Here is a 12,677-nt window from a genome sequence, read left to right as displayed (position 1 = left end):
GGACAGTGTTTCCAGGCTGTCCACACCTCCTTACCTTGGTCAGGTGCAATTAGATTCTCTAACTTTTCCATTCCAGTAACAGTTCCTGGTGATGTGTTCTGGTCTCTTGGCATAAGATCAGAGAAATCTAATTTTGTCAGCATAATATGTAAGACTCCTTTGCTGGGAGTGGGTTTTCAAACAGTGACTATCACATCCATTATTTGATTTTTTTTTTTAATGTGTGTTTCAGATGATCTTTTCCTGATCTTGTCGTCCCATTCTGGGGGGCCCTAATAGCATCCCATGCATTTAGCATGTGTCAAGTTCTGCCACAGGTTGGGGGCTGGGCTGGGGGCTCTGCTCTCTTCCACAACCATGGAAGGATCCAACAGTTCCATGCCTATGAGGGGCTTCTAGTTTAGCTTCAAAACTCGCACAAGTGACGGCCTCTTCTGAGCCAAACATCAAGAGCCGTGGGCTGACAGCTCCGTACGATATTTGAAACTGTGTCTGTATTGATATCTGGCCCGGATGGTAATGGTGAGCCGTGCCATTCACTGAGACTCCTCTATGGGCCGTGCATTGACTAATAGTATCACGTTCCCAAGCCCCCAATGTATTATTGTCACCTCGTTTTAAGATAGGGAAACTAGGCTCGGGGGTACTGCTCGCCCAGTGACCATAGCTGATGCATTACTCACCTGGATTTAAACCCAGGTCAGATGCTAGAGCTTTTGCCAGTGCTTGTCTTTGGTCTTAGATCACTACACTTCAACATATAGAGCAATTAGGCAACAAGGCAATAAATAAAATGCCACATTGTGCAGAGCAGACTGTTAGAAGAGGACAGTGTGTCACCTCCTGCTCATTGTATGGTCCAGACTGGTGCAGAAGACACCAGGAGCCGTTAGCAGCTGTGTCTGCACCCACCTGGCAGAGGTAGAGATGGCGGCTTCAAGTAGGGAGGCTGTGTGTCAACTTGGGTAAAGCTTCATTAATTCATAAGTATTCTTAAAATCCAAAACAGTTATGGGAAGGAGAGGTCACCATGGGCTGGCTGGGTCAATGGCTTTCCGGAAGAGTCAAAACAATGGGGTGGCTGGAGACAGGCCAAATGAGTGGAAGGTGGGGTGGGGGTGGCATAGCATGAGCAACAGTACAGAGATTAGCGTGAGCATCTGGAAGTTTCCACACCTTGGCCTTGACCCACAGTAATAAATATTTTACACACATACGTGGATACTTACAAAAAAGAAATAGAAGTTTCCTGGAATAATATTTAACTCTCACTATGTATGATCACTCTATTTTCTACTTCTTTTTGAGAATATGCTGGTAGCTGTTCACTAAATTGATTTCACAATCCACTCACGGGTCACATCCAACAGTTGAAAAACACGGTGGTGCGCCATCAGGCACCTGGGCGGGGCCAGAGCATGGCGCATGTCGAAACCAGGTGCAACACCCTTACCGGGCAAAGAAGACAAACACCTGATGCAATTTGTTGTTTGGAAAAATAAGAAAATTATTCTTCTACCATGGCATTTGTGTATATCTGCAAAGATGTTCCTAGGCATTTAAAGCATCCAGGGTTACAATTCCCCAAAGTGAATTCTTCCCCTATTTACAGAGTTTTAGGTCAATTATACAATGCCCCAGCCCTTTTTCAGCAATCTAAATAGTTGGGATGTGGGCTGAAAAAATAACAGCCTGGGATTTTGCACAAACCAAGGCAGGGAACCTTTCTGCCATTTGTGAGGAATTACAAGGTGCAGAAAGGTGTATGTGGACAAAGATCTGGGAAGACGGATGTCTAGGATGTCCATCTAGGACAGACACATGGATGGACTTGCTGATTTCAAGCTAACTGTATTCTCTTGGCTTATTATAAGCAGGCTGGGGTTTTTTCTTAGTAAACATACTTTAATGGTTCAAGAAGATTCAAGCACAGATGTAGAAAGCTAAAACAGCTAGTACTAGTCTACTTTGCAATTTTGTTAAATTGAGATACTACTAATATACTATAAAATTCACCCTTATAATCTATATAATTCAGTGGGATTTTTTTTTCGGTGCAACTGTTACCAATATATAATTCCAGAACATATTCATGATCCTATTTTCGTAGTCCCAGGAGCAATGACTCCCCATTCCCCACTCCCCACATTGCCTGGGAATCGCTAATGTACTTCCTGTCTCTGTGGATTGGCCCATTCTGGACATTTTATATAAATGGAATCTAACAACATATGGCCTCTGTGTCAGACTGTTCACGTTGCATGTTTTCAAGGTTTGTCCATGTTGTAGCGTGTATCAGTACTTCATTCCTTTTTATGGGTGAAGCATATTTCATTGTATTTTATTTACCACACTTCATTTATCCTTTCTTCATTTGATGAATATTTGGGTTGTTTCCATTTTTGACCATTATGAATAATGCTGTAAACATTTGAGTACAAGTTTTTGTGTGGACATATGTTTTCATTCCTCTTGAGTATAGGACTAGGAGTGGAATTCCTGGATCATGTGATAACTCTATGTTTAACTCTTTGAGGTACGGTCAGACTGCTTTCCAAAGCAGCTATAACATTTTATGGTCCTATCAGCAGTGTATGAGGGTTTCTATTTTCTCACATCCTTGCCAATACTTGTTACTTATGTTTTTTATCATAGTCACACTTGTGGTGTGAAATCATTTGGAGTTGCATCTTCCTAATGACTACAGATGTTAAACATCTTTTCACATGCTTATCGGCCATTTGTATATCTTCTTTGGAGAACTGTCTATTGAAATCCTTTTCCCACTTTAAAAATTGGAATTGGGGTTTTTGAATTGTTGAATTGTAAGAGGTCTTTATATATTCTGGACAGTAGACCTTTATCAGATATAGGATTTGCAATTTTCCATTTTATAGGCATTATTTTCACCTTTTTAGTAGCATCTTGTGAATCACAAAAGTTTTTAGCTTTGATAAAAGCCAGTTAATCTATTTTTTCTTTGGTTCTTTGTGATTTTGATGTCTTTTAAGAAACCATTGCCTAATCCAAGGTCATGAAGAGCTGTGCCCATATTTTCTTCTAAGAGTTTTATAGTTGTAGCTCTTATATTTAAGTCTTCAGGCTGGGCACGGTGGCTCACGCCTGTAATCCTAGCACTCTGGGAGGCTGAGGTGGGAGGATCGCTTGAGGTCAGGAGTTCAAGACTAGCCTGAGCAAAAGTCAGACCCCGTCTCTACTAAAAATAGAAAAAAATTATCTGGGCAACTAAAAACATATATTGAAAAAGTTAGCGGGGCATGGTGGCACATGCCTGTAGTCCCAGCTACTTGGGAGGCTGAGGCAGGAGGATCGCTTGAGCCCAGGAGTTTGAGGTTGCTGTGAGCTAGGCTGATGCCACAGCACTCTAGCCCGGGCAACAGAGTGAGACTCTGTCTCAAAAAAAAAAAAAAAGTCTTCAACCATTTTTTTCTTAATTTTGTGTATAGTGTGCAGTAGAAGACCAGTTCCACTCTTTTTTATACACATATCCAGCTGTCTCTGCACCCTTTGTTGAAAAGACTATTCTTTCCCTATTGAATTGTCTAGACACCTTGGTCAAATATCAATTGACCTTAAATGTCTGGGCTAATTTCTGAACTCTAAATTCTATTCCATTGATCAATGTATCCTTATGCCAGTAGCTCTTGATTACTGTAGGTTTGTAGTAAGTTTTAAAATCAGAGTATGTAAATCCTCCAGCTTTCTTCTATTTTCAAGATTGTTTTGGCTATTTGGGGTTCCTTGCATTCCCATATGAATTTTAGGATCAGCTTGTCAATTTTTGCAGAAAAGGCAGCTGGGATTTTGATAAGGATTGCATTGAATCTGTAAATCAGTTTGAAGAATATGGCCATCTTAACAATATTTAAGTATTCCAGTTCATAAACAGTATGTCTTCTTAATTATTTAGGTCTTCTTTATTTTTATTTATTTATTTATTTATTTTTGAGACAAAGTCTCTCTCTGTTGCCCAGGCTAGAGTACCGTGGTATCAGCCCAGCTTATAGCAACGTCAAACTCCCGGGCTCAAGCAATCCTCCTGCCTCAGCCTCCCGAGTAGCTGGGACTACAGGCGTGTACCACCCTGCTGGGCTAATTTTTCTACTTTTAGTAGAGATGGGTCTCACTCTTGTTCAACCTGGTCTTAAACTCCTGACCTCAAGCAGTCCTCCCACCTTGGCCTCCCAGAGTGCTAGGATTACAGGTGTGAACCACCTAGCCCGGCCTAACTCCTCTTTAATTACTTTCAATGATGTTTGGTAGTTTTCAGCATTCAAATCTTATACTTCTTTTCTTACATAAATATAATGAATTTTTTTCTCTGTGATGGTATTATACATGGAATTGTTTTCTTAATTTCATTTTTGGATCATTCATTGTTATTGTATAGAAATAGAACTGAATTTTGTATATTGATCTCATATCTTGCAATGTGGCTGAACTTATTAGTTCTAATATTTTTGTGTGTATCCCTTAGTATTTTCTATATACAAGACCATGTCATCTACAAGTAGGAATAGCTTTACTTCTGCCTTTCCAATGTGAGGGATGTTTCCTTCTTTTTCATACCTAATTTTCTTGGCTAAGATCTCCAGTTCAGTGTTGAATAGAAGGGATAAGAGTAGACATCCTCATCTTGTTACTGATCTTAGGTGGGGGTGGGGGTAGCTTTCAGGCTTTCACCATCAAGTATAAGTGTTAGCTGTGGGTTTTTCATAGATGCCCTTTATGAGGCTGAGGAAGTTTCCTTCTGTTCCTTGTGGAGTGTTTTTATCATGAAATGGTGTTGGATTTTGTTAAATGCCTTCTGCCTCAATTTAGATGATTGTGTAGTTTTGTTCTTTATTAACGTGGTATATTCCATTGATTGAATTTCATGTGTTGAACCAAGCTTTCGTTCCTGGGATAAATCTCACATGGTCATGGTATATAATCCTTTTTAAATGTTGCTGAATTGCATTTGCTAGAATTTTTTTAAGGAATTTTGCATATATATTCATAAGGGATATGGGGCTGTAGTTTTCTTTATTCTTGATGTCTTTTGTCTGGCTTTGGTATCAGGATAATACCAGCTTCATAGAATGAATTGGAATGTGTTCCACACTCTTTTGTTTTCTGGAAGAGTTTGTAAAGGATTCACATTAATTCTTCTTTAAACATTCAGTAGAAATCACCATGAAGCCATCTGTTCCTGGCTTTACTTTAAGGGAATTTTTTGATTGCTATTTCAATATCTCGTTATGAGTCTATTCAGATTTTGAGTCAGTTTGGGTAGTTTGTGCCTTTGTGGGATTTTGGCTTCTTCATGCAGGCTATCTAATTTGTTGACATACAGTTGTTGATAGTGTTCCCTAATAAGTATTAATATTTTTATTTCTTTAACATTCATAGTGCTGTTACTCTTTTTTTCCTGATTTTAGTAATTTAAGTCATCTTTTTTTTCTTGGTCAGTCTAACTAAAGGTTTGTCAATTTTGTTGATTTTTTCAAAGAACCAGCTTGCAATTTCTTTGATTCTCTGTAGTTTTTCTAATTTCATTTGTTTTCATGCTAACGTTGATCCTTCTGTCTGCTTTCTTTGGACTTAATTTGCTCTTCTTTTTTCTTTCTTAAGGAATAAAGTTAGGTCATTGGTTTGAGATGTTTCCATTTTTTGTACAGGCATTTATGGCTGTAAATTCCTCTCTAAGGCCTGTTTTCATTCCCTGCCATAAGTTTTGGTATGTTACATTTTTGTTTTCATTCCTCTCAAAGTATTTTCTAATTTTCCTTGTGATTTCTTCTTTAACCCATTGGTTATTTGTATGGAGTGTGTTATTTGATTTCCACATATTTGTGAATTTTCCAGTTTTTCTTCTGTTGTTTATTTCTAATTCTATTCCATTGTGGTTGGAGAACATACTTTGCATGATTTCCATCCTTTTAAATGTATTGAGTCTTGTTTTATGGCCTAACATGTGGTCTGTCCTAGAGAATGTTCTATGTGTGCTTGAGAAGAATGTACTTCTTGAAAATATATATATAAATTGTTTTAAATCATATTTGGGGGAGTTTTTGAACATACTATTCAATCTATTTATCTCTCCTCTCTTCCTGGCGCTCCCGTTACGTATATATTGGTCTGCTTGCTGGTGTTCACAGGTCGCTGAAGCCCTGTTCATTTTTCTTGTTTTTTCTTTCTGTTCCTCGGACTAGGTAATTTCAATTGACCTATCTTCAAGGTTGGTGATTTTTTTTTCTTCTGCCTGCTCAAATCTGCTGTTGAACCCCTCTAGTGAATTTTAGTTATTGTATTTCTCAACCCCAGAATTTCTATTTCATTCTTTTAATCTTTTCTTTTTTTCTTCTTTTTTTTTGAGATAGGGTCTCGCTGTGTCACTCAGGCTGGAGTGCAGTGGCACAGTCATAGCTCACTGCAACCTTGAATTCCTGAGCAGCTAGGACTACAGGCTGCACCATCACACCTGGCTAATTTTTCCCCACCTGCCAAGAGACAGGGTCTTGTTATGTTGCCCAGGCTGGTCTCAAACTCCTGACGTCAAGTGATTCTGCTGCCTCAGTCTCCCTATTTGCTGGGCTTACAGATGTGAGCCACTGCGTTCAGCCCCTTTTTAATCATTTTTATCTCTTTATTGATATTTTCTGGTGAGAAATCATACTTTAGGTTTCTAGATAGTTTTTAAAAACTGCTTTGTATATATTTAAAAATAGCTGGTGTAAAGCTTTTGTCTAGTAAATCCAATGTCTGGATTTCCTCAGGGAGGGTTTCTATTGACTGCTTTTTACCCCCCGTGTATGGGCCGTACTTTCCTTTTTTTATTCTTTCTGCATGTCTCATATTTTTTTATTGTTGTTAAAGCTGGGCATTTAAAATAATACAACTCCAGAAATCAGATTCTTCACCCTTCTTAGGGTTTGTTGTTGTTGCTGTTTATTGTTGCTTGTTTGTTTAGTGACTTTTCTAAACCAATTCTGTAAAATCTGAATTCTTTGTCGTGTGTGGCCACTGAAGTCTTTGCTAGGTTAGCCTGAAGGTCAGGTAATGACTGGACAGAGATTTCCTTGGTGCCTGGATCCGATGGCTCTCCCAGCCTTTGCCGAGGGGTTCTGTGTGTGTTGATGGTATCTTTCATCACTCAGGCAGTTTACAGCATTTGCCTTTACTTGTTTCTCAAAGCCTCAGAGTTAGGCAGAGGTGAAGCTTAGGGCAGTCTCGAGTATTCCTGGGCACGTGGACAGCCCTGGGCACAGCCCTATCTAAGTTCATGGTCTTTTAGATTCCCAGAAATACGTAGGAGCATTTGGAAGCCCACTGTGGATATCTCAGTCCCCAGATTTTCCTTTTAAGCTTTTTGGTCAACCTATTGCTTGTGCCAACTCTTATCTGCCACCTCCAGCAGCGTGGTCTAATAATTGCCTCTGATTGTTTTCAACAAGCTCCACCAAGGAAAAGGCCATTGGTGCTGGGTTTCAGACAGCCTTGAAAGTGGGATCTTTCTGGAAACCACCATAACGATTCTATGGGAATGGGCTTGGGAGGTCCTCCAACCGTCTTGTGTCCCCTCTGGTGGCTGCCAGGCTGCTGTTCTTGCTGTGATTGACGGCTGCCAGCTCTCAAAGCTACTGCAGAGCTGGTGAGAGGGAATAGATGCAGGGAAGGTTAAAACTCCACAGAGTTCAGTCCTTGTGAACTCCACCTGAGATCCAGCTGATTTCTTAAATAAGCACTCCCTGGATTTTGAGAAACCTTTGGTTGATTTCCCGAAACTCTGAAAAAAGTTGATTCTGATAATTTTTGCCATTGTTCTCGTTGCTTTTATAGAGCAGAAAATTTTCAGGGGTCCTTCCTCCATCATCTGTCGATCAGCAGTCCAATTTTGAACCTGCATGTGCACACCATGCTCAGTGGCTTACTAAGGACCCTACACTTGCACTCAGTGGCTTATTGAGGCCACTTTCCCCCTGTTAAATTGTTCGTGGATTCCCTCGGCAGGGGCCAGTGAGATCTGGAATGCCAGCCAGGATGCCCACATTAGCCTACTCCTGCCACAGCTGACTAAATGCCCTCGGGACAAAGGAGCCGAGGTTTCCAGAACACCTACTGTGTGCCAGGCTCTGTGTGCTGGGGGTATTTTGTAGACTCTATCACATCATTCTTGCCACTACCAAGAAAGAGTTAATTCTCGCATTTAACAGAGGAAGAAATTAATAAGATGCAAAGCACGGAACCCCGTGCTTGCTGCTGCACCTAGCAGATACTGGATATGCCTATTATGGTTACTTTGCTGTTGTTGCTGCTACAACTGTTACTGTCAGAGGACCAAGTGGACTTGAGGGGATTGCTCAAGGTCACTTGACTTCCAGCCCAGGTCTGTCTGATTCCAAACTCATCTGTATTCCACATCCCCATTCCAGCTCTTCTGGGTAAGTCTGTTCCCACTCTGGGTCAATTTCCCTAATTGTGTCAAATGAAGGATTTGGACTGACTGAAATTATTCAATCAGCAAACGCTTACTGAATTGTCTTGCCACTCCCCAGGGGGACATGATGGAAGTCTGTGATTCTGTGAGGTCAGTTGCTTGGAGTCACGTGGGTGGCATTCTCCTGTGTAGCTGGGAAAATAAACTGCCGGGTAGCCTGGCAGGCGTGTGACCCTTCCTTCTTGCTCTGCCCCATCCCCCGCAGAGGCAAGAGGGGACAAAGCCAAGTGGGTGTTCACCTGGCCACTCATCTTCCTCCTGTGCGTCACCATCCCCAACTGCAGCAAGCCCCGCTGGGAGAAGTTCTTCATGGTCACCTTCCTCACCGCCACGCTGTGGATCGCCGTGTTCTCCTACCTCATGGTGTGGCTGGTGAGTGCCGGGGGCGGGGTGCGCTGTACCGACAGCCCCTGCCCAGCTCTGCCAAGCACTGGGCACAAGGGTGGCCACAGGTGCTGCTGTGCCACCTTTGGGCGGGCCCCTGACCTCACTGCCCACGGCTTATTTCTCGGTAGGGTTTAGTGAGGTGCTTGGTGCTGTGCTCGGTACCGGCGACGCTGAGACACAGCACAGTGATTGCCTTCGAGCACGAGGGGGAGGACACTCCCATCCCTACTACCTTGACTTACAAACCCCACCCCCATTTCTTAAACCAGAGTCCTGGGGACCCAGGAACCACTTTGCTGGGGTGGGTGCTCTCACCTATGTTTTTGAACTTCAGATAGTCTCAGTTTTGGGGAATACAATGGCCTTGACATAAAAATCCATAAAGAGGACAGTGCCCATGTTAGCCTGAGTCTCTACCAAAGCAGGGGGTCTGTGCCGTGCGCTTATGTTCATCATGCCCTGATGGGGCGCCAGGGAGCAGGGAAGTCCCATCTGCCCGTCCCCTAGCCCCCGCCACCCTAACATCTCCCACCCCCAAGGCTTTGGAAGAATGGTGCTCGGATGTCAGTGTCAAAAGAGAGGGGCCTTAGAAATGGATTGTCCATGTCCCCGGCACACTTGTACAGCTGGGGAGACTGACTTCTGCAAGGTCACGTGGGTAGTTGGGGGCAGAGCCAGGACCAGCCCCCGGGCCCTGGACTTGGCTCTCTCCCCTTTCTGAAACCTCAGCGTCAGGAGGGCTCCGAGGGCCCCAGGCTCAGAGGCCAGGGTAAAGCAGGACTTGAGCAGCATCCCTGGATGGCGTGTGCACGCACAAAACCTTCCTTTCTTCTAGCCTGCCAACCTTCAACTTCTTAGCCTCAGAGTTCATTGTTGGAAAAAAAAAAAAAAGCAGTCCCAATAATTCCAAAATAACCCAGTTTCCTGCACTTATGGTGTCTGTAATAATTGGAATTTCTTTAGTCCACATGCTCTGTTTTGTTGTGGGTTCATGTCTCCACCCTGTTCTGCAGGTGACTATTATCGGATACACACTTGGGATCCCCGATGTCATCATGGGCATTACTTTCCTGGCAGCAGGGACGAGTGTCCCGGACTGCATGGCCAGCTTAATCGTGGCGAGACAAGGTATGGATCACACCTCAGCCCCCACAGCCATCACCGTCACCATGCAGGTCCCCTTGTTGTCCCTGCCCAAGTTACAGTTGGCCAAGCTGTGGTTCTTACAGCTGGCAGTGACCAAGTCCTGCTATGGAGAAAACTGTGACATCTAGAAAGTATCATTTATTCGAGTCCATTTGTGGAGAGAATACCACCAAGATGAACTCCTCCAGACCTCGAGAAGCTTTTCCTGGAGTGGTCGTGTAAAAACAAATGTGTTCTGAGGTCCGAAGTCAATGTGAGACTGAGCAGAGCCCAAGCCCAGACTTCATACAGCAAATGAGCTAATAACAAGAGATGCGCTGTTCCCAGGGGGACAAAGGGGGTCCTATTAACCCAACTCTTTTCTAATTCTTCTAACTTCTAGAACATGTGTCATGTTAACAAGGTTTGCTTGGTGGGCTTATTTTGGGCTTACCAAATGTCGTGGGTTGAGCGAGATGAGGCGACACTGTGTGCTCTGACGGCCGAGCAAACGAGCTGGAAAGAGTCTGGGCCGTATTCTCGGCTCCTGTTCTGCCGGTGAGGTGGGGCCCCGCCACGGACCTCACGCATCTTCCTCCCGCGTCAGAGCTTGAAAGCGTAGGGGTGGGGGGGGCTGGGTGACGGAGCGCTGTCTCACAGGGGGCGGGCGAAGGAAGAGCGCCCTAGGAGAAAGGCTGGCTTTGGAAAGAAGGACATTTTATCCCTCCAAGATAAGAGAAAAGGTTGATTGGGTGGTGAGTTGGGCCTGAGCAAATGTGAGATGAATGGAAGGGGGGGAGTGTGTTTGGAGGTAGGCAGGGGCCTTACAGAGAATGGGGACAGTTGGGGACAGCAGCTGAGGGGAGGAGAATGTAATTGGGTGCCCTTTGACGTGAGTGTGTCAGTTCCCTAGGGCAGCCGTAACAGCTGCTGGCTTACCACACCTGGGCGACTTGACGGAAACCTATTATCTCCCAGCTCTGGAAGCCCAGGTCTGAATCCAGGTGCTGCCTCCTTCCGGAGGCTCCAGGGAAGAATCCTTCCAGCCTCTGGGGGTTGCCTGTAATTCTTGGTGTGCCTTGGCTTGTAGCTACATCACGCCGATCTCTGCCTCTGTCTTCACGGGGCCTTCTTCCATGGGTGTGCGTGTGTGTGTGTGTGTGTGTGTGTGTCTCCAAACTTTTTCTTACAAGGACGCCAGCCATCAGATTAGAGCCCACCCTAATTCAGTGTGGCCTTCCCTTGACTTGACTACATCTGTGAAAACCCTGTTTCCAAGTAAAGTCACATTCATGGGTTCTGGACGGACATGAATTTTGGGGGGCGGCGGGTGTCCCTGTTCAGCCCAGTACAGTAGTAAAAGGAAAGCTGATGAACACCAAGGGTGCAGCTGCTGTTCAGTAACATGAACTTGGTGGGGTTCAGTCACGCCAGCTCCAGCCAGGCACAGATGACACGTTCGTCCCTAGCTGGAGTTGGCTGGATGGACACTGTGGACTGTCAAGGGGCAAGAGAAAGCGCAGTTTAAACAACTGGCCCTGGGGTTCAGGCTGGGGACAGTGGTGGATGATGTTAGAGCTTAAGTGCTTGTAGGGTTAGGGGGGTCCCAATGAGGTCAACAAAGGGTCTCTTTTGGGAACAAGGGGCAGGTGGGGTTTTGAGGCAGAATGTCACCTCAGAGTGGCTACAGTAGAACATAGAATACAGAAACTGAGGAAGGGTGAGTACAGGCATGGGGTGCCTAGTGGTCCTAAGGGTGACATTGATGTGATTGACAAACTCCAGCAGATGTGGTTGAAGGATAGACAGCCTCTAAGGGTACTGGAACCTCTGCCCAGACTCCGCTGCACAAGGCAGGAGACAGAGACGGGCCACTTGTCCAGATGCCAGTCTGAGATGCTGCCCAGGGGCTTGGCCACCAAAGCAGTATGTGGCTGTAGGCATTTGTGTTTCAGGCCCGCTTGTTCCCAGAAACATTTATATGTGAGCAGGTTGGGACAGTCATGTGGAAGTATGGCTAAGTGGTTGGGTTAGAACAGATTTCAGCCAGCTTGAGACTTACTTATAAAAGTTTGCTTTCCTCACTTATGTGCCCTCAACTCATTAAGTTCCACAGACTGTGGCACGATACCGGACAGTTGGGCTGGAAAGGGGAGGACGATGACATGGCCCCCAGACCCCTGAGATGCATCTGGGCTGGTTGAGCGTTCACCCCTCAGTAAGCCACCAGGACCAGACATCTGACACCCTGAGATCCCAGCCAAGGTCGTGGGTGCTGTTGCCTGGGCCACAAATCTGCATCGTGGCTTGGGATAAAGGATGCTGGACTAGGCGTCCTGAGACTGGGCCACGCACAAACTGTGCCCTTGGGCACGTCCCAAGCCTGAGTTTTGTCACCTGCCACGTGAGGATAATGCCCCACCCTATCCCAGAGCAACTGGGAGGGTTAAATGAGACAAAGCTCATGGTGGGTCCTCAGAGGATGTCAGCTGGTGAACTGGCATCACTACCACAAACTGGGGGATGTAAACAATGGAAATTTGTCATCCCACCGTCCTGAAGGCTGGAAATCAGATCCAGGTGTGGGTAGGCTGCGAGGGAGGGTCCGTCCAGGCCCCCACTCCATGGTCTCGTGGCCGTCTTCGCTTTTGCCTGGCATTCCCCT

The 12,677-nt window shown here is 44.9% G+C and overlaps 1 protein-coding gene across 3 annotated transcripts in view; it reads left to right on the top strand.

The window, feature by feature from the left end:
- Positions 1-12,677, top strand: part of SLC24A4 (solute carrier family 24 member 4) — a 139,739-nt gene that overhangs the window by 122,192 nt on the left and 4,870 nt on the right. For all 3 annotated transcript variants that reach the window (XM_045561916.1, XM_045561908.1, XM_045561900.1), the window contains exons 13-14: positions 8,706-8,872; positions 9,901-10,015. In XM_045561916.1, coding sequence (XP_045417872.1) covers positions 8,706-8,872; positions 9,901-10,015 — 282 coding nt within the window. The remainder of the gene's footprint in view (positions 1-8,705; positions 8,873-9,900; positions 10,016-12,677) is intronic.

This window comes from Lemur catta, chromosome 1, assembly GCF_020740605.2.
Source record: "Lemur catta isolate mLemCat1 chromosome 1, mLemCat1.pri, whole genome shotgun sequence".
Lineage (NCBI taxonomy): Eukaryota > Metazoa > Chordata > Mammalia > Primates > Lemuridae > Lemur > Lemur catta.
The sequence above is the reverse complement of the archived record's forward strand: the minus strand, read 5'-3'. Positions and strand labels throughout refer to the sequence as shown.